Below are 25,299 nucleotides of genomic sequence, written 5' to 3'. Positions count from 1 at the left end.
ATCATTCTGGGCGAAGGCAGGATGCTACTTAGGGCTAGGATCATACCTGCCTGGGCCACATGATCTGAGAGCTCTTCCATGTCTCTTTTCATGTAGTCCAGGGAGGTATGTCTCAAGTCATTCACTCCAACATGGACAATGACAGAGTCATATTTGTACTTGTTGTGGAGTGACTTGAGTGCATGAGTTATGTGGCGGATTCTGGCCAATAGGCAGCTCACTGTAATTTTCTCCTTGTTCAGCCTGGTGAGTGGGACACCAGTGTGCCTGACTATAGAGTCACCTATGACTAAAGTGTTAGGTAAGTTGTCTTGCCTTAGGGGCTGTTTGCTGGGTGGCACACTGGTGTTGTGAGCTATGTGACATTTTGGCTGTGATTGGTGTTTGTTTGTGTTTCAGCTTCGGTGGTCCTTGTTGCTTGTGCAGGTTACAGTTAAGGTCCTCCACATATGTGGATTTAGTGTTGCTAAGTGTGGGTGTTAGTGTGAATTTAGAAGGGCTATGTGTTGCTTGAGGCATAGTGCGGGTGTTAACCTTCTCCTCTTGACTGTCTAGCACAATCTTGGGTGGAGAGAGCTTTGCTTCCAGTTTGGCTTTGTAAGTGCATCTCTCACAGGTTGTAATGTTGGGTGGTAGGAGGAGAGGGTTGTCTGTGTACATGAGATAGAACAGAACCCCCTGAAAGTACATGCAGATCAGATGATATGATGGACGGGCAGAGTGGAATAAATTGAACCGTGGGAACAATCAGCTGTGACTTGTATTAAAAAAAATGCTAAGCTTAACTGAAAATCTGACCTTGAAGGCCTTCTGCAAAAACACACAACATGGATCAGTACATCATACCCATGAAGGCAAAAGGTAAAGATATAGTATTAACAGCCAGTCTAAAAATATATGTATAGTTAACATGGAAACTGTTTTCTAAACAATTATCAGTCATTTTCACTAATTTGCCCTTCTCCCACACACAGACTCCATGGTTTAACCTAAACAGAGGCCTACATATCAGACTAAGAAAATCACACAACTTAAATACTACAGTACAGGAGACTAAACATGCAAATTTGAACCAATAATACTTACCATCAACAGCATGCAAGTCTCTATGTTCTTGGAAACAACTGTAATATTTGTACCTTTTGCCACAAATGTCACAAGTGTACCTAAAGTTATCTGCAGAAATTAAAGTTAAAAATTACTTTATAGAAAAGGACACTGTTCACAACATTAATTTACAAATTCAGTATATGGTACACTGAAGATGTAGCAAAGAACTGGCCTTAAAAATATGTTCTCCAAAGTGGAGTTACATTATTACAAGTAGCCAAAACAATGCGTTCAGGACTTCAACATACACAGACATTTTTTTTTTAACTTACATTTTATACACTAAAGAAAAATCAAATATGCTTAGTGCTGCAGCAAATAATGCACACAAAAGACAATTCAGTATGCTAGTAAAAGCAGTCAGTTTGAAAATCCATTCAGAGGGAAAAAATATGTGGCATACTCAAAATCTGCTACACAGTTCTTTGTAAAGTGAAAACAAATGTACAGGATAAAACAAGTGAAATACTTAACTTGCATGAGACTAAAGTGAATAAGTAAGGGTCTAACATGGAAGTGCATAGCTACTCTCCCTCAGGAGCTGCAGCAGACTCAAAGTGACCCCAATGACAGCCACTGCTACCTGTAAAATTTACAAGGCAAAATGGTGAAACGGAAGTATGTTGCCAGGTCTTTCTTTGTATCACACATGCATAGACACACCTACAGAAAATTTAGAGTCCCCAATCCACCTACAGTAACTTTTGAATACGAAAGCTTACAAAACTGAATTAAAATAAATAGATTTGTCACTTAGAGTGCTTTGCAATTTGTCTTCCAAAAACTTGTGATCAAAAATGTGTAAAATAAATAGATAAATTAATAATTTCCCTTCTTCTAAAACTTAAAATAACCATACATTCTTGGGTGACAAACACTTTTACACTGGTTACAGCCCTATACTAACAAGTTTATTTTATAAAACTCACTGGGGTTTAAGTATACTGTTACTGAGGTGATGAGCGGTTATGGTTTGATGCCATTCAGATGAGGTTTTAAAGCATTCTGCCTTTAATCTGTTCAGAAAGATAATAGGAAATCCCATGGCACTTGAAAAATTTAGGTTCCCATAACATCCTAATAAACTTGTAACATTAACATATACAAAAAGAGAAATCCGTGGTATCCCTCAAAGTCTCAGAACTACGCTCTGTAACTACTCCCTTGCTCCAGACAACCTGACTATATATAAGGAATGTTTTTGATGCTTTTCATTATACTCAACTAAGATCACTTGTTATTGTGTTTCAATAAAGGGCATTTAATTTTTAACTCAACTGTGGACAACTTACTATTTTCTGTTTGATTAGTTTGTAGCACATATTGTATAGTTATATTTTACAGTTCGATTTTTAAGTAAACTAAATGCATAACAATTTTGGAAGTGAACGTCACACCCTTCTCACTGTGCAGTTTCTTCCTGGTTTGTTTAACGTTAACAATGTCAAAACAGAAAACAAAGCTGAAAATGAAGCAGTCCTGATTAGCAAACGTTTCCTGAATAAAAGCTAAAACCAATTTTCTGTTCCTGAACCCTAGCACTATGAACAAAGCCAAAGTTATATTGTCCAGGCAATACTTCATACAGTAGAAATTAGCAACAACTCCAAATGCTATACACCAGTATAACTTGCATTCAAAAAATAATGACAGAGCTATCCAAAAACTTCATACAAGTAGATTCTCCATACTGATATGCACTACATACTACCTTAACTAAAAATCTCCTTAGGATTAAGAAAACACTGCTCTGTTTAATCACAACCTGTAAAAAATAAAGCACTGTACTTACTGCCCTGTGAGCTTCCCTCACCTGAAGCAGATTCAGTATCTGAAAGGAGAAAGCGCATTATGAAGTCTTGAATTTACTACTTTATTTAATGTCTGCTGCAACAGCACTGTGCATTATCGCAGTCATTATTATAACATCTGTTCTTGAACGAGAAATTACTTTAAGAGCAATAATGTGTTCTTAAGTATCAAACTGTTATCGACAATTCTGTTCCAACAACTACATTCCCCAGACCCAAATGACACATTTAAATCAAGTTTAATTAACAGCAGCTTTAAAAGAATACTTGAGGTTTTTCATTGTTATGTCCCTCCTTCTGCACAAATACATTTTGATAAAACATAAAAACTTCAGTTTTAAAAGATCAGTGAACACCAACAGTTTGGAGTCTGTGAAACCTATCATAAACAAACTGCACAATGATGGAGGGGGAAGTCAGTGCTGTAAGAAACTCCTGAAAGCAGGAACACTACATGACTCACTAAACTAAATGTCAGTTTGGAGGAACAATTTACAGTATAAAGAACAGAATAGTAGATTTTGAAGTCAGAACACGAACATGATACACACCCCCGACTCAGTTTTTTTTTTTTTTAATACAAACTTCATCACAAGACATTCCATTCTAGAAATCCCATAATGGTAAAAATATGTAGTCAAAATAAACCATAACAAAAAGGATTAAACACCAAACAAGGGAGATGGAAACACACAGGTGGCATGCAAACTCACAGCTACTATTACAGCAGATAAGTGACATGATTAGACTTTTTTTCTTAAGATAGTCCCACTCAGGCACTGGGGTGGGGAGAAGGATAACAATCTGACAGTGTAACAAACATGATTAAGGCTAACAGATGCTAACAAGTTGCAGGTTTGACTTCTTCAGTCTCCAACTGCATGATGTGCCATGTCACATGTCTTCAGTAGAATTCCCTCACTCTCCAGCCATTACAAGTGAGCAGTGTAAAGTTTACTCACTGAAAACTGAGTGTGTGTGTGTGTGTGTGTGTGTGGGGGGGGGGGTGCATCCAGCGCTGCAATTACATCAGGAAGGATAACCTATCAGGAACAGTGGAATGATCTATGGCAGTGAGGGCCAGGTAACTAAAAGAACAGAGACCAGGGGCTAACCAGAGCCTGAAAAGGAGGGAGTGGTATAAGAGTACTAAAGTTCTGAAAGTAGAGTTGTATGAATATACATGCCATTACTTCAGAAAAAGGGAGAGATCATTTTGTCAGCAAGTCATAACATCTGGCTTTATTCACTAGCTGGAAGTCTGCAGGACTGGTGGCCTCAGAACCTTTGGGGGTCAAGATGTTCTGTGATGAATTTTAAGCCTTATTTATTTGAAAAGTATTTCTTATGTTTTTCTTTTTTTTTACTATATGCCCATATATGAAATTATTTTTTTTTCATTTCTGCTCATACATACAGACAATGCCCCTAACAAACAAGGACCATCACAAAATCAACACTTATTTACAGGCATATTGAAGAAATGCCAGTTATCTACAGCATGTCTTCATCATGTGGAAAAAACAGTTAGAGTTAATGCATATATATGGCAGACATGCAGACTCCATGAAAAGAATCACAGCCAAAAACTTAACCAAAATACCAATCACTGTTCAATGGCAATGACTTACTGCGCCAATGATCAGTCGCTACCAACCCATCCCCGTCCAGACTACCAAAAATAGTCACTTATTGTATACAATGCTAATGCTTGACTGATATAAAGTACAATAAATTGTGGCAAACATTTTATTTTTAGATACTATACAACCTCACCATACAGGCATTTTATCATAGGTTCATACTAGGCTATCTGCCCTAGGGCATTTATAAGCCTAGCCAGAGTGTGTTTGGCTTTCGCCACCCATTTTAAAATAATTTTGCTATGCCCTTTTTCGAGGTTAGTATACTGTGCCTCTGTCTAACAGTGACACAGAAGTGATACCCGGGGTAAACCTACGATCTCCCATCCACTCATCAAGATTCCTCTTGAAGAGAGTCAATGAGGGACTCTGCCTAACCTGGACTGGGATTTTATTCCAGAGTGAAGGGAGCCTCTGGGTTATGAATCTGTCCCTCCAGCATGTCCTATTTATTTCAGTGCTGAGGTTCAAGTCTCTCGAGCGCGTAGCTCGATAGGATTTGGATTTTCTGAGGTGCAGCATGTCCATTAGTTCCAGGCTGGACATGGCTTTATAGGTCAGGCACAGATCGCCTCTGAACAGGTGGTATGCCACTGAGTAGAGCTGGTGTTTCTTTAACCGGGCAGCATATGGCATCTGTTTGAGCCCTTTGATCCTCTTGGTGAGGTACTTTTGGGGTCTTTCCAGTTGCTGCAGGTGTCTGGTAAGGTACATCCCAAAAGGGGCATTGTACTCAATTATGGGCCTGATGAGGGATGAGTAAAGAGGCACGATGACCTCCCCCGATCTAGATGTGAATCCCTTCATGATTAGGTGGGCTATATAAAATGTTTTTCTAACCACTCTGGCCACGTGGTTGTCAAATGAGAAATTGCTATCAACTTGGGTCCCCAGGTCCCTAATTACTTCTTCTGTACTTAATGGATTACCACCTATGTGGTAATTTGTGGGCACTTCGTTTTTGCCAAAGGGGATGACTATACACTTTTTGGCGTTTAGCTTGAGGCCATGGCTCTGGCACCAGTTGTCTGCTTCTATGAGGCCCTTTTGCAGGATGCTTGTGTCGGCTGGAATGTCGATTATGGCGCCCAGTTTGCAGTCATCTGCAAACTTGGTCAGCCACAGTCCTTCCGTGTTGGCCTGTACCTCCGAGAAATATATACCGAACAAGAGAGTTCCCAGGACTGAGCCTTGTGGGACGCCACTTGTAACTGGTTTGGAGTCTGACATGGCTCCAGCAATTCTAACCATGTGGGTTCTGTCCTTGAGCCAGTTTGCAACCCATCTAGTGACATAGGGGTTTATATTTAAGCTGGTGAGCTTATCTAGAATGCCCGAGTGGGGTATTGTATCGAAGGCTTTTGCAAGGTCCAGGTAGGCTGTATGGACCACCTTCCCCTCGTCAATGGCCTTGGTGACGGTTTCAAAGAAATCAACCAGGTTTAAGAGGCAGGATCTGCCCTTAACAAAGCCAAACTGGGTAGGATCCAGGTCTGTAGGTCCCCAATATCTTTATTTATGAGGTCCATGATGATCCTTTCCATAGCTTTGCAGACCAAGCTAGTCAGGCTTATGGGGCGATAGTTTCCAGGATCCGTTGAGGCACCACCTTTGTGGAGAGGGACCACTGTTGTTGTACGCCACTCTTTGGGTACATATCCTGTAGTAAGTCTGAGAATGAACAGTAGTTTTATGTTTGGGTTTAGCTCTTCTTGGAGTTCATGTAGGATGCAGCCCGGGACACCGTCTGGTCCCATTGATGCTGTGTTTTTGCTTTGGAGAGGGCAGCTCTTACCTGAGCATCTGAGATGTCAGGGGGGCAGCACTCTGCTGGGATAGATATTTGCCCTTTTGGTGGGGAGGGAGAGAAGTTTGCGCTGAACCTGTCAGCTAGGATGTTGGCAATGTCTGTGGGTTCGGTGTATTTTTTGTCATTTTGGACTAATTCTGAGCATATCTGGGAATTCCCACCCAGGTTCCTAACATAACTAAAGAAAGCCTTGTGATTATCCTTAGTGTCCTGTGCAATTTTTCTCTCGAAGCTGGCCTTAGATGATTTTATGAGTGCCCGTAGTTTTTTGCTAATACTGATCAGAGATGCCTTCCCTTTTTGGGATTTTGCTCCATCATGGAGAAGCTTCCTCCTTCTATTGTATAGTTTGTTTATGGCTGGGGTCCACCAGACAGGACGTCTGCCTTTGGAGGATTGGGACTTGGTTTTATTTGGGATTGCATGATCCATGCACTCCTGAAGGTGTTCATAGAATGCATTTATAAAGGATTCTGTGGTCTGGGCCATATTTTCCACAGGCCCGGGGGCTTTGAAGGATTCCACCTCGGTTTTGAGGAGTGTGAAATTTTTCACTGTGGTTTTCAGGGCAGGGGGTGGAGTCGGGATGTGAATATCCAGTGAGATTAGTTTATGGTCTGATCTTACCAATGAGGGATACACTTCTGGTGTGGAGCATAGAGTCCCCATGTTGGTGATGATCAGGTCCAGTATGTTTTCCCCTCTTGTGGGAGTGGTAACAAGTTGTTCCATAGCATTTGAGTTTATAAATTCTAGGAACCTTTGGGCTAGGGTGTTGGAGCTAGAGTAATGCTCCCAGTCTATGTTTGGGTAGTTGAAGTCGCCCAATGTAATGGTGTTTGGAGAGACCTTCATATTTTCCAGTATTCTCAGGAAGGCCGAGTGGGGTTCCTAGGTTTGGGAGGGTGGTCTGTAGCAGGCTATAAACTGGAAGGCAGTTTTACCCACTGTTAGTTGCACATGGATAGTCTCTGATGCTTCGTGCTGTGCCACCAACCTGGAGGTGTGGGTATCTGACGAATATTGATACTCCCCCTCCTTTTGTGGTTCGGTCCAAGTTTTGGGGCCGAAAAGCATGGTATGAGGTATAACCTGGTAGTGCTGGGGTGCTCACGGAGCCTTGAACCAGGTTTCTGTTACTGCACAGATATTGATGTTCTCCATGCTAAGGAGAGTTTCCAGTACGTGCATCTTGAGGTTTAGGCTTCTGGTGTTGAGTAGCATTACTCTTAGTTTCTTATCCCTTGTGATACCTATGGAGGTGGGTTTGTCTTTTGAGCCTTGCCTAAAAAAGGCACTATGGTGGTAGCAAGAGCCTTTGCCAATATCAGAAAGCCCAGGGGTGACAGGTGCAAGCCGTCCCTAGCGAAGCATCATAGCTTGTCGAGCATTAACCTCTATATCTATCACTTTACAGTCAATTTAATGACTGTGTACACCTGTCAGGTTGTGCTTTAAAGTCTATAGTAAAGTATTTCAGTTTGCTTCACAAAAATACTAGTTCTACAGATCCAGATTGTGTTTAATTTGACTATGACAGCAAAGACATATATCCATTAACTATAGCCACTCAGTTGAAAATGTACACTTCAGATATCCCACTGTAATAAAAATGCCATAGTTATGTGTTTCCTGTTTCACGCAATTACCACAGTAAAGTATTCCACATTGCGTATACATTAGTCATGCAAAGCCAGAATGAATACTGTTTAGCTACAGCAAATGAGACCAGACTCAGACTGACTCATTTTCATTGACAGGCAGCCTAGTACCCAGCAGTTAGTTACTTTACTTAGACATCCAGTTGCAAAAACAAATGGCCACGGTTAACTCATCTCAATGACTATGTATGCATGCAAACACACTCAGGTGTGTTGACCAATTCTAAGCATGTGAATGACTGTACAACTCAGATGCCTGATTATGATCAGATGAAAGCATAAATAACCACATAAAAGTGTATTCCGCAGGTTCACATACAAGTACTAGGCTAGCTGCCTTGTTGGAACATTTTAAGCCTAGCCAGTTTCTCTTTTGGTGCTCAAATTAATTTTGGTGTTATATTTGGCCTTACCCAACTAATGGTCGATAACTACATATTACCTTTAATGAGAATAACTGGGATTATACCATAGCTAACTTGAGGGCACCCATGCATAGAATAAAACATTTAGGAGTGCTGTCTGATCATTAGCAGCACAGGAGGCGGTCATGTGGCATATTTTCTGTTTCCTACCCATAGATCCAAACTGCACTTGAATACGGACAGGGATGAGTTTTGTTTTATGTAGATGGGGAGTCTGTTCCAGAGCAGTGGTATCCTCTATGAGATATACCTGACCCTACAAATCATTCTGCTGTTGTCGCAGATGTTGTATATCCCCAGACCAAGTATTTCCAATGCCATATGGCTTGCTGATGTGCATTAAATCCTTCAGTGTTGGGTTAGAGGATGCCTTGTATGCTAGGTACAGGTTACCTCCTAGCAGTCTGTAGGATACAAAGTACAGTGATAAGGCTCTGAGTCAGTCCATGTAGAACATACTGTTCAGGCCTTACATCCTTTTAATAAGTTACCTCTGTCGGCATTCCAGTCATTGCATGCGTCTGGGCAGATACATGCCAAATGGGGCACTATACTCCAGGATTAGCCTAATGAGGGCTGAGTGATGGGAGACAATGACATCCCTAGATCTAGACACAATCCCCTTATTTATAAGCTGTGCAATATAGAAAGGCATTCTTACAACAATGGACACATGTTGGTCAAAAGGTGGGTCACTGTGCATATAAATTCCCAAATACTGAAAAAATGGGTCAGTTATAAAGGGCGCAGTGCCAGTGTGGTAGTTTCGCCAGGTAGATAACTTACCAAAGGATACAATGAATTTTCGGCATTTAATTTTAGTCCTGCTCATTGCTATCAGGCTCATACAGAACAACCTACTTTACACATATACACACACGAAAAAAGAAAGAAAAAAAACACACATACATTCTCTCTCTGAAATAAAAAGATACAGAATATGTCCTATGCACCAGCTAGCTAAGGTAAGTAGAGTATTACTAAAAAAAAAATCAGGCTACTTCAGGCACAAGTCACCTAATGCAGCCTAAGCCATTCTAAAAAGCTGCTCACTGCTTTACCTTAAAGTCTAAGCAGCTTCCACAGAAAGGCCATTTCTGCATCCTTAAAATGATCCTTAAAGATCCCATAAACACAACATATTTGCCTTATTCACTATAGGATACAAACATAAAGGTTGGTCAGTTTTTTTAGAATAACCCAATCTGCTTAGCTTTTATTTACAGAAATCAAAACTTTGCACACGCACTGGGTTATGAGTTCCTGAAACAGGAAAACTATTTTAAAGGGAAACAAAAAATTATTAAATTTGGAAAGGCTGCAGCCCAGCAGTCCAGTACTACACGTTGTTTCTGCATTCAATTACAAACCTCTCATAGCAAGACGTTGTCCCGTTCGATTCTCAGCTAGAGCGTCTTCTGTGTGGAGGCATACGTGAATGGGGCGTGCCTTCGTTGAAGGTTGTGCATCAGGCCTGGTAACCCGGTACGTAAAAATCCACTACCAATCATTAGAGGACCGGAGTTCCGCTGTGGCGACCCCTAACCGGGAAAAGCCGAAAGACACAAACAATTAAAAAAAAATGAGACTGTTAAGGTATTCTTGTATTTTGCCAAATGCTAAGTGTACAGGTGACAACTGTGGAAAATTACATCAGCCCCAGCTAAATGCCAACTTCATCCAAAAAGAGGCAAGAGCGGTATCTTCTGCTATAATTTTGTTTGACTATACCAATGAAATTCTTTATCATTTATGACCAGTATCCAATCCCCCTTTCATATAACTTAAAAACTACATAAGGGACACTGTACATACTACTGCAAAACTAGTCCTCCTCTACTGACACAGCAGTCTCTCTCACTCAGAAAGGTGAGTAGCATGAGAAAACCATCCCACAAAAACTAGAGTCTACTGATGCTGCTGCCACAGATACTTTACTCTCCCCACATCAAGTCACAAATTTATGATGCAAAACACTTTGACTTGGCTGCATCATGCTAAGGCTTATAACTTTATGTTATACCAAAACCACATATTATGCAGGTTCCACTGCATTCTGAAGAAGGTACATTGAGGAGGCTCATATTTAATGCCTCCAGCTATGACAGTCCGTTTTCGTTCTTCACATACTTTGCGATGCTTCATAATTCCTTTTCCAGTACACAAGGACCTGAAAAGAGGAAGGTAATGAAGGCCACCTAAGTGCCCTTGAAATATGTTAACCAGAGCCATGCACACCAGTGAACAGCTAAAAGCAGGATAACTCTGGGGTGTGGAAACATTTCTAAATGCCATAAAAAATGCAGGCATCACCCAAACCATCCAACAGTCTAGAGAATGTGGTCAGCCTTCTTAAGGACTGTGGCTATTGTTAAGTTTTTTTCCCACTCCCTTTACCTCACCTGTCAAACAAACCATTTGCTTCCAGTCACTGAAGCAAGGATTGACCAGAAGGGATCACCATTCAGAAAACCAGTGGGGTGGTCTGTGATTCTGCTTTTTTGGCTCTAGCTTTCCCCACACACACTCAGCATACAAGAGGTAGGGATGTGCAATCGACCTTCTGTTGATAATTAATGGAAAGAAAACAGGAATGGGACTTCCAAGAAGACTGCACACTGATTAACAGCTTAGCTTTAGCTCTTCCAGTGTGAAAACAGAAACAGAGAGTGATATTGTCAGCTTGAGTAAAATTCAGTTACTGACTATGAAGTACACTGCCTGGGTGCCTACAAAGAAGAAAATGAGACAGCCTGAAAGAAAACCAACTAGGAAATGTGAAAAGAAAACAGGGATTGTGAAGAATCTTGGCAAAATACAGTTCAAGCTCCAGTTTTAGTGCAAGGCATGGCTGCCAGTAATCTGTGGGGAGTCAAATGTGCTGAGTCGATTAAAATAAATGAAAATCCGAAGGAGTATATCAACTCAAACTCTGGGAAAAAAATGGAAGAAGCTTTAAATAGATATCCAGATGAGCTGACAAGACAGCAAAAATCAGAGGTCAAAATGAAATGACTGGCTGAATATGAGACTGCTCAAGAAGAGGTGTTCCAAAAAATGGTAGAACTAGAGGAGAGCACGCTGGGGAAAAATAAAATATGTACTCACCATAACAGTGCATCTATGTTGTCCATTTCCCTTCTTCCTCAATGCATGGGTCTCAAATCAACCCTTGGATCTGGCTCAGCTGCATTCAGACTCTCAGATCTGACTTCCAAACTCCACCCTTTATGCATAATGTCTCAGAGCCCTGTGAAACCTCAGATTGAGTTTGCTGCTCTATAAACAAAAACTCATTACAGCCCAAATAAAAAGGAAATATATGGCCTCAAACTAGGACAGAGGTTCCAATATCACTATCAGGTCACTCCCAGATGAAAGGTTGGAGGGGATGAAACCAGACAATACAGATGCATAGTTATGGTGAGTACATAACGTTTACATCTAATGTTGTCATTTTCATTCATTCTTCAATGTATGGGACAGAACCTTGGGTGGGTCTCACAGAAGAATATTCCATAGTACCGCAGAGCAAAGGCATCTCTGCATCTGGAGAATAAATCCAACTTGTCATGAGTAACAAAGGTATGGGCATTGGACCAAGTGATTGCAGCAGAAATATCTATCAAAGCTCTGGACCTGAAAGCAGATAAAGTAGCAGTGAATCTAGTGGAGTGAGCCTTTGCAGGTCTGGGCAAAGACAGACCTTGACTGTAAATAAACAATACGCAATCTGTTAACTAGGTTTATCGATAAGACCGCAGATGAAATGGCATTTACATCAGCGGTGCTGTTTATTGAAGTTGCTCTTGTGGGGGCTGTGCCCCCCACACCCCACGTTAATTATACATACCAACTTCGAGATCACACTACAGTGAGGAAAGGGCAAATTTTCCAATCTTCACTGTACTGCTATCTCACAATAAACACCTCGATGAATGGCATTTCTGATGTAAATGTCATTTGATCACCCGTCTTTTCGATTTGATGATATAGACCCCCGTTAACCACTTTGTTAAGGTAACTTTGGAAACATGTTTTCCCAACCTACTGGGGACAAAGGAGACAAAAAGCTGATCAGTTTTTTTTCTAAAAACCTTTGTTCTATGCAGATAAAAGTGGAAGAACGTGGATAGGTTAATGACTTGACTGTTGTTCACCTCCAAGTCTACTTTGGGTAGAAAGGATGGATTAGTACATAAGGTGACTATCTTTGTGGAAAAACAAGTAAGAGTATTTTGAGAAGAGAGAGTTCAGAAGCTTGCCTTGCTGAAGTAATGGCCACTAGAAAAAACTTTTCCAGGAGAGAAACTTGAGATCAGACTTGGACAAAGGCTCGAAAGGAGTCACAGCCAAACTATGTAGTAACAGTGTAAGATCCCGGGGTGGAGTGGGGTCTCTAACTGGAAGTCTAAGCAGAAAAGTACGTTAAAGGAATGCTTTGCACAGTTTAGCAGAAGCTAGGGAGAAGTGCTATCGCCAGTATGATAAAAATCGAAATGGATGCTAACTGAACTTTGACAGTGGAAAAACTAGACCCTTCTTGAGAAACTGAAACAAGAAAAGGACAGCAAGAATAGGTGCAGTAAAAGGATCCAAGTCTCTCTGGCAGGCCCAATAAGAAAATTTTCCCATTTACTCTTGTAAATTTTTCTAGTAAAATCTTTTTGGGATGACAGCAGTATCCAGAAGACCAGAGAGGAAAGCCCGAGCTGCCAAATCATTAGTGGAATTGGAGAACCCATGTGGTCAACTTGAGGCCTGCAGCGTCCAGATGTGTCAGTTCTGAGGGATGGGAAATTAGATCTGGAATGGGGTCCAGTATCCAAGACGGATGTAGAAGTTAAGACTACAGGAAAGGAAACCAAACTTGACAAAGCCAAAAAGGGTCAATGAGGATTACCTTGCTCTTCAACCGAAGTGCTTTCTGAAGAAATTTGGGGATTAGAGGCAAGGGAGATAAGCATAAAGGAGACTGGAAGGGCCAAATGTGGACTACAGAGAGAATCTCTTGGTGACTCCCCCAGGGGGATAAGGGCAATGAACCTGCTGCACTTGTTGCTGGGAGGAAAGGCAAATAGACTGCAGTGAGGTCAACCCCATAGAAGGAAGACTGACGGACAGAGACCACTTGTGAGGCATTAGAATGGACTTGAGTCTGTCCCCTAATGCAGTGGATTTCCCCGGTATATGCGCTGCCATAAGAAAGCAGATGGAGGAGATAGCCCACTGCCACACACACTCTGCCTCTTGACAAAGGGGATAAAATTGTATCCCTCCCATCTGATGCAACAAACTACTGATATATTACCTGTTTGGGTAGCAATTGCCCCTGGAGGAAGAAAGTCCTTAAAGGCCTGCAACACTAGGAGGACCACCCTCATCTCCAGGACACTGATGTACACACTGGTCTCTAATGAGGACCACATGCCTTGTATGGTACATCTCAAGAAATGACCCCCACCCCTCAACTGGGAAGCATCCATGGTCACAATGGCTACTGGGGGTGGAAACACTAAAGGGAGTACCCGACAAACTTCACTGGACTGCATCCACTAACAGAAGGAATCCTTGCAAACCTGAGAAAGTTATCAGATAGAATAGAGGCTGTAGCAGAATTGACCACTGGACAGCTAGAGTCCACTAAAGAACACTCATGTGGAATCGAGCCATTAGGACCAAGATTAACAACCACCTGTCACCTAAAGCCTGAAGAACTACAGTTAATATAAAAAGTGTACACACCCCTGTTAAAATGACAGGTTTTTGTGATACAAAAAAATTAGACCGGCATAAATCATTTAAAAACTTTTCACACCTTTAATGTGACCTATATATAACCTGTACAATTCAATTGAAAAACAAACAAATCTGTTAGGGGAAAAAAATAAAAATACAATAAGCTGGTTGCACAAGTGTGCAAGAAATATATGAATATAAAATGCTCTATTTTACCTCACACATACAGTTGATAAACACCCCTAAAGCTTAAGATAGTGCCATCCACATATGAAGCATAGAAGCAGAAAACAAGATGTGAGGTATTACACGGCTCTGAGGTATTACAGGTAAAGGAAAGAGCTCACTGAGTCAGATCTGAGAATCTAAGCAAATGCAACTGAGCCAGATCCAAGGACAGATCAGACACCCATATGTTGAGAAATGAATGAAAATGACAATCAGATTCTGAGATTTTCTGTTGTACCACAGAAACTAGGAAGAACAGACTATTAATTTTAAGACGGCAAATAAGCAACTGGACTAGTATTCCACAGCAGATTTTATTTCACATCACGTGTATGTTACAAATCTGGCAACGAGAAAGCAGCAAGACCTTTACTACACAAGAAAGAGTTGATCCTGACAAAATTGTTAAAAAGGCAAAGTATTAACAGTTGGAGACAAGAGTGTTTGTGGAAAATGATAATTCACTGTACACAAGGCAGTAGAAAAATAGATTTATTCCAGTAATCAGGGAATGCTAAGAGGCATGTGTGAGATTCAAGCTGCTGTAGCCAGTTGTCTTCAGTATATTTTTTCCTGATAGATCAAAGACCTTTTCTAATGCAGAACAGGCTAAGGAGGAAATGCAAAAGAATGTTCAACAAATAATGAGCCATCAAACAGGAGAGACTACTACTCATCCTTCTGATAATAAAACACATGCAGAAACCTTGGCAGTGAAACCTTTTCCACTGTTCCAAAGGAAAATGCTTGACAGACATAGAAAAGCACAACATTTGAGCAGAAGAATAAGGAGTACAATGGAAATAAACTGGAATATGAAGTTGGAACATTGAGATGAACAGGAAGACCACCAACACGGAAATTAGTGAATAAATCTGAGATTGCAAAGCATCAACTGCATTTGTGAAATATGGCTGTATAAGAATAAGTGGAAAGAGTTGACTGTCATTGTTTGGAAGAACTCTTAAGAAGAGAACAAGGGGAAAGAAAAAGGTAACCAAGTAAAAAATTCTGTTTTCAACAGTATTTCTATGAAACTTCACAATATATATTGCTTATTTTATAGTAACGTACTGATGTTTTTTCTTGTATGATAAACTTATTAAAGTAAACATATGCCTTTTTTTTCTTCTTCCTCTTCTCTTTTCTCTTTTTACAGTGCAAAGAGAGAAGAAAAGCTGGACAAAAGCATGTTTAAGTTAATAGACTGTAATCTCTGGTTGAGGAGGTGGGGTGTAAAATTACACAGACCACAATTTATGTAGAGTTGACATGTTTTTATTTTCCTTTCACATAGGTGAATATCCGAAATAAAACCCTTGGCTTAACTTAATAAAAAAAAAGTTATGTACTTACCATAATATTCTATTTGTGTTGCCCATTTTCATTTGGGTTCAGATCCAATTCTCGGATATGACTCAGTAATTAGTTTAGCTCATGGCTACCAAAAAGCTCTCGAGCTCCTCCCTTTCCCATAATGTACTAAATCCTAACATACCTTGAAATACTGTTTGCTGGTTTACATACAGTAGGAAGTACCAATATCATATTCCTGACAGATGAAACCATACCTGGAGCTCAACATGAAGGACACTGGTGTCCTTATCAGCTCTCGTTCTTCCAGAAATCTACTGTGAAAAAAGGTTGGGAATTGGCAGGTGGGAAGTTGTGGAAAAATGAAAATGGACAACACAGATGGAATGTTACGGTAAGCACATAACTTTTTTTTTTTTTTTTATCTCATGCTGTCAATTTTCATCCCTTCCTCAACTGTTGGGATAAAGTCCCCAGCTACCTAAAATCTCTGGTGGACTCTAAGGAAGGATATTCCTGAGCACAGTTGAACCAAAGGCTGCTCGTCTCCTTGAGACCAGATCCAGTTTGTAATTCGTAATAAAGGCATGATGATTGTCCTAAGTTGCAGCTGCACATGCGTTGTTCATAGAAGCCCTAGACAGGAACACAGAAGAAGTTGCCATGGACCTAGTTGAATGAGGTATAAGATTTTGCTACGGATAGACCAAATTTGTAGATAAATGATATGCAGTCAGTCATCCATTTGGCTAAAGTTACCTTTGCAACTGATTTGCCCAACTTACAATCTGCAAATGACACAAATAATTTTTCTGTCTTCCTAATTTCTTTTTGTGCAATGTTAAGTAAAAACATAATTGTCTGTGGACATCCAGTAAAATCAACCTATGTTCACTTTGTTTTCAAATTTAGGAAAAAAGACTAGCAGATTAATCGACTGGTTAATACTGGATTCAGACATCTGCTTAGGGATGAAAAAGGTTAGCACATAATGTTACTCCATCCCTGTGAAAAATCAAGTAGGGAGGTTTAGAGGACAATGCCTGAAGTTCTTCTAGCAGAGGTAATGGCCACTACAAGGATAGTTTTCCAGGTCAGGAATTTAAGATCACATTTTGCTGATGGTTCAAAGGGGGAATTAATTAAGGCCTGCAGTTGTTGTTCGTCTTTCGGCTTTTCCCAGTTAGGGGTCGACACAGCGGAACCCCGGTCCGCTAATGATTGGCAGTAGATTTTCACGAACGCCGAGGTGCCAGCTCGACGTTCAACCTTCAACGAAGACATGCCCATTTACGCATGTCTTTCGAACACCCACCCAACCACGGGGAGGACATGCAGACTCTACACAGGAGGCACTCCCCGCACTCCAACCAAGAATTGAATGGGAGAAGCTCTTGCTGTGAGGCAACAACACTACCGCTGCACCACCGCGGATATGAATTAAGGCCTGTAGTATCAAATTTAAATCACATGGTGGAGTAGGATCTTTATAGGGAGGTCTCAGCAGGAGAGTGCCTCTCAAAAAAGCTTTACAAATCTTAGATGAAGGCAAGGAAGAATTCTCAAATCCAATACGAAAGTTGGAGATTGCTGCTAACTGAACTCTAGAAAATCTAGTTCCCTCATTAAAAATTATTGCCAAAAATTCAAGAACACTTTATACACGAGTTGGGAAGGGGTCAATGTGTTTCTAATGTGCCCAAAACACAAACCTTTTCCATTTACCTCTGTACATTTTCTTGTATAAGCCTTATGGGGAGATTAAAGTATATGACGGACAGGGGAAGACAGCATTGGCGGTATAGCTGTTAAAGGAATTGGAGAAACCACACTATTAGCTGGAGGTTTGAAATATCCAAATGAGTCATGCCTGTTGGGTAAGACAGGAGATCTGGAATCAGATCCAGAATCCAAAGTGGGTAAAGTAGATGAGACCAAAGAAAGAGGGGCCAAATCTGACAAGGCCAATAAGGTGCAATGACAATGACTTCTCTCTTCAACCAAGCAGTCTTCTGCAGAAATATGGGAATTAGGGAAATTGGGGAGGTATGCATAGAGACACAGGGGGCATCTGTAAAGTACAGCGTCCCTCAGTGATTTCTTCGGTGGTGGTGGTGGGGGGGGGGGGATCAGGGCAAAGAAGTTGCAGCACTTCTTGTTTAGGGGAGATGCAAAAAGATCACAGCAAGCCTGGCCCTACTGATGGAAAAATAATTTCTGCCACTTTCATGTGTTGAGACCACTCGTGAGGTAGTAAAGAGTGGACCTGCTTATTTGGTTTGTTATCATGCTGGACTTCCCTGCAATATGAGCTGCTGTCAAGAAGCAGCTGGAAGAGACTGCCCATTGCCACACTCTGAGGGCATCTCAACACAAGCGATAAGACCCGATTCACCCTTGTTTGTTGATGAACCAAACTACTAACATGTCATCCATCTTAATCGTAATTGTCCCGAAAGGGTGTGCGCATCTTGGAAGACCTGCAACTCCATAAGTTAACTCTAAATGTTACCAAACCAAATAAAAGAGCAGGAACAAAGTCTTTCTTCTCATTTCATAGGAGGTTACTAGGCTATTGGCCCCGAAGCCCTTATAAGCCTAGTCAAGAGTTCAGTCCACGTTTAGACAAATCAGCACCCAATGCCCCTGTCCAGCAGGGACATGGGTGGAATCCCAGGGGTATATTTTCTGTTTCCCATCCAGTTATCCAGGTTGAACTTAAAAAGAGGTAAAGAGGTACTCTGCTTGGTGTGGAGAGGGAGCCTATTCCATAGATGAGGGAGTCTCTGGGACACAAATCTGTCCCACCAGATAGCATTGCTAAACTATGGAACTCCTTACCTCCCTATACAAGTCCCTATATAACTCAAATTAATTGTACTAAAACCTTTAAACTGGCATTAAAAATCATTACCTAAAGAATCCCAGTTGTTCCTGCACTACAAACATCAAGCTTACTTAAACCTCTACCCTAAATTATGTACGTAATCAGTGTATGTAGACAATGTATGTAATGTATGTGTAAAATGTACGAGTACATCATTTAAACCAGTGTATGTGTAACCCAATGAATTTTAGGTTTCATTGATTTTATTTCATCCTATATGTTCTTTACTACTATGCATTTTTGCTCTGGTATAATTTCTGTGAATTATTGTAGTACTTTATATATACCAATGTATTGCAACCTACTACTTCCTTGTTTCCTGTTAAACTGTGTACATTATTCAAATTGTATATGGAGCTTTTCTTGCTGGGCTTCCACTGAAAATGGGTTTATGACCCAGTGGACTTTCCTGGTAAACAAATGTCAATAAATAAATAAAAGCGCCACTCATTTTCCAGGACATTGAGATGCATATTGGCCTCTTTGGGGAATTAAGTACTTAGGACTGTTTTGCCGAAGTGTCCCCCCCCAATCTGGGAAACGGCCATGGTCACTATAGCCTTTGGCTGGGGATGAATGAAAACATGCCCTTGTAGAACCTGATCTGATCGAATCCACCAACATAGGTATCTCTTGCATGCCTGAGTGATTCTTATCTGGGCTAACATATGTTGAGTAAAAACTGACCATTGTGTTGCTAGCATCCACTTAAGTATTCTCATATGAAATCTTGCTAGAGGAACTAAAATTGTGGCCGCTGACACTGACCCCAAGTTTTGAAAGACCAAGCAGGCTGAAATTTTGGTACTGTGAATTATTTTCCTGACCTAGAATCTGATAGTCTGCACTCTTGAGAGAGAAAGAGAAGCTGCCACTGATACAATATTGAAAACCACTCAATGTTTAATTTAATTCAATATTTTTAATATTATTATATATCTATTTATATGTCTAGAATATAGCAACATGTTTTAAATAAGCTTTAGGCATTATTCTTTTAAACGCAAATTTCTTTTAAATGCAATATCTTGTTAAATGTGATGTAATTTTAAAGTTAACTGTTAGTTCATGATGTCAGGGTGGCTGCAACATGTGATCTCAAATGGCTCCCTATTTAAATAATGAAAAGTTTATATGTTTTTATGTACTGATGAAGGGTGGTTAACCCGAAAGCTTTGCATTAAATTTTGGCATGATTTATTTGTGTTTGGATCTATTTTGCGCAGTGCAACCTGTTGGTTTTCTGACTTTTGGAATTTGGTTGGTACTGTGTACGTCAAGGTTAAGAGAGAGTTTCAACCAGCGCTATGAGTCTAACTAGTGTTTCGAGTACTGTGGTGAGAGAACAGAATGGTTCAGCAAAAAGACTTCTACAGATGCAGAATAATCCATTGTTACAATTAGTGTTTAACGTACCTCCTTCGTTGTTAACCGCCGACCAGACGACAGAGAAATACAAGAAAATGTTAGAGAGACTAGAGAAAAAAGCGCAAACGTTCAAACTCCAATGGCAGCGGTTAAGCTTTCAGGCTTATTTGGAATTGGGTGTAGTACCACGAGGGCTAAGAATATTGAAAATGCCCTCGTATGCGAACACTTACACAGAGCTTCTTGTGCAATGGAAGCAACTCAGTTTAAAGTTGAGTGCAGACTACATGAGACTTATGAATAATTTCTTTGAACCAACTGAGAAGAAACTTTTAGAAGAAATAGAGAAGTTGGAAAATGACATTCTAAATATGTCTTGTTATGCAAGTTCCAGTGGGATGCATCAAGCAGTATTAGATCGTCTGCATTTGTCTGATACTAAGCTGGAGTCTAAAAAGAAGCACAAACTACAACGAGACGTTAATGATTTCAGGAACGGACATATCTTTTCATGTCCGAGAAATGAAAACAAAAGTTGGTTTTCTAAGTGTAGTATTACGGACTCAAAAGAAAAAGGAAAAGTTAAAAATTCCTTAGATCAATTAGACACTTTTGGGGCAGTACAATCAGCTGTGGAACCACTGCCCAATCAGAAAGAGCATATGCAAATTCAATCGTGCACCACACCCAATCAGCGACTAGATACATCTTCAAAAGGCGTAGCAAATGACAAGGAGATTCCTTTAGAAAATCAAAGGGATGGTTCCGTTAACAATGCGATACACTCTAAGGTGAAGGAACACTCTAGTTCTCAATGTTCATCGGGAAGGAAGGATAAAGACATACAGGGTGAAATTACTTCTTTTTCACCTTTTCAGCTAAAGCAGCCAGAGAAGATACTGATAGAACAGAAACCATCGCCGAGGGGTCGGTTGCAACAATGGCAAATGCAACAAACAATGCCAGGGGTGAAGGGGAAGAGCAACAGCCCTGCATTTCACAACAAAGTGGTTAGACGTTTACACAAATAATAAAAGGTACTGTTAAATCTTTCGACAGCAGTATTGACTGCTGCTCAATTGGAACTTTTAAGTAAAGGCTTGAAATTTATACCGAACGCCACTGACAATATAGTATAGGCAATTACAGACATGAAATTGTTTGTGAGAAATGTAAGTAAATTCACAGGCACCTGTTTGTAAAAAATTAAGCACTTTACACCTCTGATTTGTCCGATTTTGACTGCCTTTTCAGATGTCATTGAGAAAGAATTGAGAGCCCTTTATGCTAAAGGGAATAGGAAGAAATTGTACAATTTGCCTTATGTTGAATATGAAGCATTAAGAATGATAGAAAAACATGATAGACTAATAATTAAGCAAGCGGATAAAGGAGGTGCAGTAGTAATAATGGACAAAGAAAGATACACAAAGTTTTAAAAGTATTTTGAATGATGCTACGACCTTTAAAGGAATAAGTTATAATGAAGTTAGAAAATGTATTTCAGAGGTTAATATGATAATATATTATCTACAATTGAATGATGATATAACAATTGACTTATTTAATTCTCTCTCTGTACCATGCCCTAGGATACCGCAAATATATGGGATTCCGAAAATACATAAATGTGTGGATAATCCACCCCTGAGGCCTATTGTCTCAGGGGGTGGTTGGATAACTGAACCGATTTCAGAGTATTTACAAATGAAATTAGGGAGATACTTAAGCAAATGTCCTAGTATATTAAAAGATACTAATAGTTTATCAATTTACATGAATGGTATGTTGAGAATGTTGGGAAGAATTTTATATTTGTAACAGACATCACATCGCTCTTTACAGTAATTCCAAATGAATATGGAGTGGATGCTATACGTAGTTTTCTTAATAATGAAATGAATATGCAAGCTAGAGAAATAGAAAATATATGTACACTTTTAGAGGTAATATTAACAATGTTTTTATTTTTGACAAAACACCATATTTGCAGTAGCAATGGGCACCCAAGTAGCAAACACATATGCCAACTTGGTATTATATCAATGGGAGAAGCATTATATTTTCAGTGAAGAAAATGAATTAAATAATAAGGTCAAGTTTTATAGAGGGTTATTGGATGATTGTTTTTTAATATGGGATGGCAATATGGTGGAATTAGAGAATTATATTATGTATTTAAATAATTCCACGGAGTTTTTAAAGTTCAAAATGTTGGCATCAGAAGAAAGTATAGTATTTTTAGATATTCAATTGTACAGAAAAGAAGAAAAAACAGAATCTACAATATATAAAAAGGAAGTAAATATTTGTAGATATATATTAATAGGAGCAGTATGCATGCACCACACATTTAAAGGAATACTGAGGGTGCAAATAATAAGGGCTAGCAAGCTTAACACTGAAGAAAGTAACTTCATAGATCAAGCTAAGGAAATGATGCAAGAATTTAAAGGGAATGGTTATCATGAACAAGTTGTAAATAATATATATGAAGATGTAGTAAAAGGTAGAATAGATAAATATAAGCTGATCTTTAGTATAAAGGTGGCACAACAGCCACAGTTGTTAGATAGAAAAGAAAATGTAGTGAGATATGTTACTACATTTAATGTCAATACTAAAGATATACGTTATATAATAGAGAAAAATTGGCTTATTCTAATGACTATGCCCGAGATTAAAAATATAGTAGGAGAGAAACCACAATTTTCCTATTGAAATTCTGAAACATTAAAGCAAAAATGATGTTACAAGGATTTTAAAGAAGTAAAAGAAAGAACTCAACGGAAAATGGGGACAATAAAATGTTATAATTGTAGTTGTTGTAGTGATATATATGATGAGACAGATAACTTTGAGCATCCTGTAACTACAGAAATATTCACCTTCAGGACCCCCGTAAACTGTAATACAACCTAAATGGTATATTTAGCCACGTGTACATTAAGTACATCATTTTATGTGGGTAAGACCACTAGGAAATTAAGAGAACAGATAGTAGAACATAAATCACAGATTAGAAGGAAAGTAGTAACAGATGCATTGAGTAAGCATATTTCTGAGAATAATAGTACACAAATTTAAGTTTAGGGGGATAGGTACAGTGAATATGGGAAGTAGGGGAGGTGATATGAATAATACTCTGGAATTGAAGGAGTATGAATGGATCATTAGACTTCAGGCAGATGCCAAGCCGGGTTTGAACAATGCAGTTAGTTTAAAGCCGGTATTAATAAAAAGGCAAAGAGAAAATGTTTAATTTAATTCGATATTTTTAATATTATTATATATGTATTTATATGTCTAGAATATAGCAACATGTTTTAAATAAGCTTTAGGCATTATTCTTTTAAACGCAAATTTCTTTTAAATGTAATATCTTGTTAAATGTGATGTAATTTTAAAAGTTAATTGTTAGTTCATGATGTCAGGCTGGCTGTAACATGTGATCTCAAATGGCTCCCTATTTAAATACTGAAAAGTTTATATGTTTTTATGTACTGATGAAGGGTGGTTAATCCGAAAGCTTTGCATTAAATTTTGGCGTGATTTATTTATGTAAGAAATGTTCACAGCTTTAATTTTTCTATAGGGCTTGAACTGCACCAGTCCATCTTTACTAATATACAGCTCTATCCAAGAGCTACATGGAAGTTTTGTTTGCCTTATAGGCGAGTTCTAACCCCCATAAATACCATTTAACTGTTCTACAAATCTCCCAAATTCTGTTATTTCACCTTTACAAAAAAAAAAAAAAAAAATCTGTACAATGCTTGTATTTGATAACATGGTCCGAAAAGAACTCTGTCGGGTACAAAAATTGATTTTCAAAGTAAGCCATAAAAACAATGGCACAAGAGGAATCAAGAGAGGCACCCATCGCTGTTACTTCTTTTTGTAACAAGGTTTCCTTTTCAAACCTAAAACAGTTGTGGGTTAAAGAAAATTCCAATAACAATCAAAAATGAGGTACAAGGTCCTTCCCTTAACATTTTTTCAACTGCTTCTAAACCCATCTCTTCTTGATGCAAATTGTACAGGGATTTAATGTCGACATTTTCCCAACAATAATCATCTTGCCATGTTGACCATTTCACTGTACTACAAAACTCGCTTGTGATTTTAATATGTAACGAGAATTTTCTGTGAGGATATTTTTAAATGTGCGCCCAAAAAAGTGCCCACATTCTGCAAATAAGCACTGACACCCGATACGATACGTCTACCTGAGGGGTTCTATTAAATTCTTATGTAATTTTGGGATAGCACAAAAACTTGAATCCATAGGATGTTTGATAAACAATTTTTTAACATCAGTAAATGATTGGAATCCTAGCCTCCCCCCCATTTAATATTTCCAGTAATGTGGCATTAAATTCGGACACCGTGATTATTGGACAACTTTTAATAATCCTTAATTGCTGGTCATATACCATCTACTTATTACCCATTTTAGGCATTACTACCCAATTTCCACCTTTGTCAGCCTGTCTGAAAACATATTCATGATTTCCTCTGCAAGTGCCTTCAAAGTCAGCTACTCACATTTGCTAAAATTAAACTGTTTTTCAAATCTGACTAATTTTAAATACTCCATTTCCACCTGTTTATGCAGTATTTTTTTTCAAAGCTGTTTATCACTGTAGACATTTTTGGGGTCATAAATTTACTTGCAGTTGGAAAATTTGGTACAGTTTACCATAACTTGTGCAATATCCCCCATGAGCCCCACCATTTTCTAGTGTATCACCATCAAATGCAGGGTTATCTATACAAACATCACACAATTTTCATATACCGACATGTCAAACTGTGAATCATGAGGTTCAACTTCTTCCAAATTGCTATCTGCATACCTATTTTGAAAAGATTTTTAAGTTCAGTTTTCTACAACAATCCTCAACTTCCAGCATAACATCTGCTAATGAAAGAATTTTCGTTTCCACAAATTTAATGCCTTTTAACAATAAACTTTCAATATCTTTGCTAATATTTAAATTGGATAAATTAATTATGTTTAAACTGTCCTGGTCTGAAAAACACTTACTTTGCAAAACATGAGGCATTTCCACCACATACATAATGTCCAAATCAAGACCCAGACCATTGGCCACACAATCTGCAACAGAATTTAATTCCTTCCCCCTCTTCCGATTCTTCTGTCCTCTTCCTCTGCTGTTGTACTGAAAATCTGCTCACTGATCAGCTGCCTCATGTCTCGTTGATTGTGCATTCACCTCTGCTTCCATGTTTTCAAAAAAATAAAAAATAAACACTGTTCTTACTTGATGCCATTTATG

The 25,299-nt window shown here is 39.2% G+C and overlaps 1 protein-coding gene across 13 annotated transcripts in view; it reads right to left on the bottom strand.

Moving 5' to 3' along the window:
- LOC122790995 (zinc finger protein 618-like) overlaps window positions 1-25,299 on the bottom strand; it is a 2,638,133-nt gene that overhangs the window by 1,908,527 nt on the left and 704,307 nt on the right. For 5 of the 13 annotated variants that reach the window (XM_044058728.1, XM_044058724.1, XM_044058727.1 and 2 more), the window contains 2 exons: window positions 2,903-2,941; window positions 1,087-1,176 (listed from right to left, as the gene is read on the bottom strand). The exons of 2 other annotated variants lie outside the window; for them this stretch is intronic. In XM_044058728.1, coding sequence (XP_043914663.1) covers window positions 1,087-1,176; window positions 2,903-2,941 — 129 coding nt within the window. The remainder of the gene's footprint in view (window positions 1-1,086; window positions 1,177-2,902; window positions 2,942-25,299) is intronic. 6 more of the 13 variants (XM_044058726.1, XM_044058732.1, XM_044058731.1 and 3 more) reach the window with 3 other exon arrangements.

The sequence above is a fragment of the Protopterus annectens genome, chromosome 16.part0, assembly GCF_019279795.1.
Source record: "Protopterus annectens isolate FY-2018-M chromosome 16.part0, PAN1.0, whole genome shotgun sequence".
In the NCBI taxonomy this organism is placed as follows: Eukaryota; Metazoa; Chordata; order Ceratodontiformes; family Protopteridae; genus Protopterus; species Protopterus annectens.
This window is presented reverse-complemented; position numbering and strand designations above follow the sequence as displayed.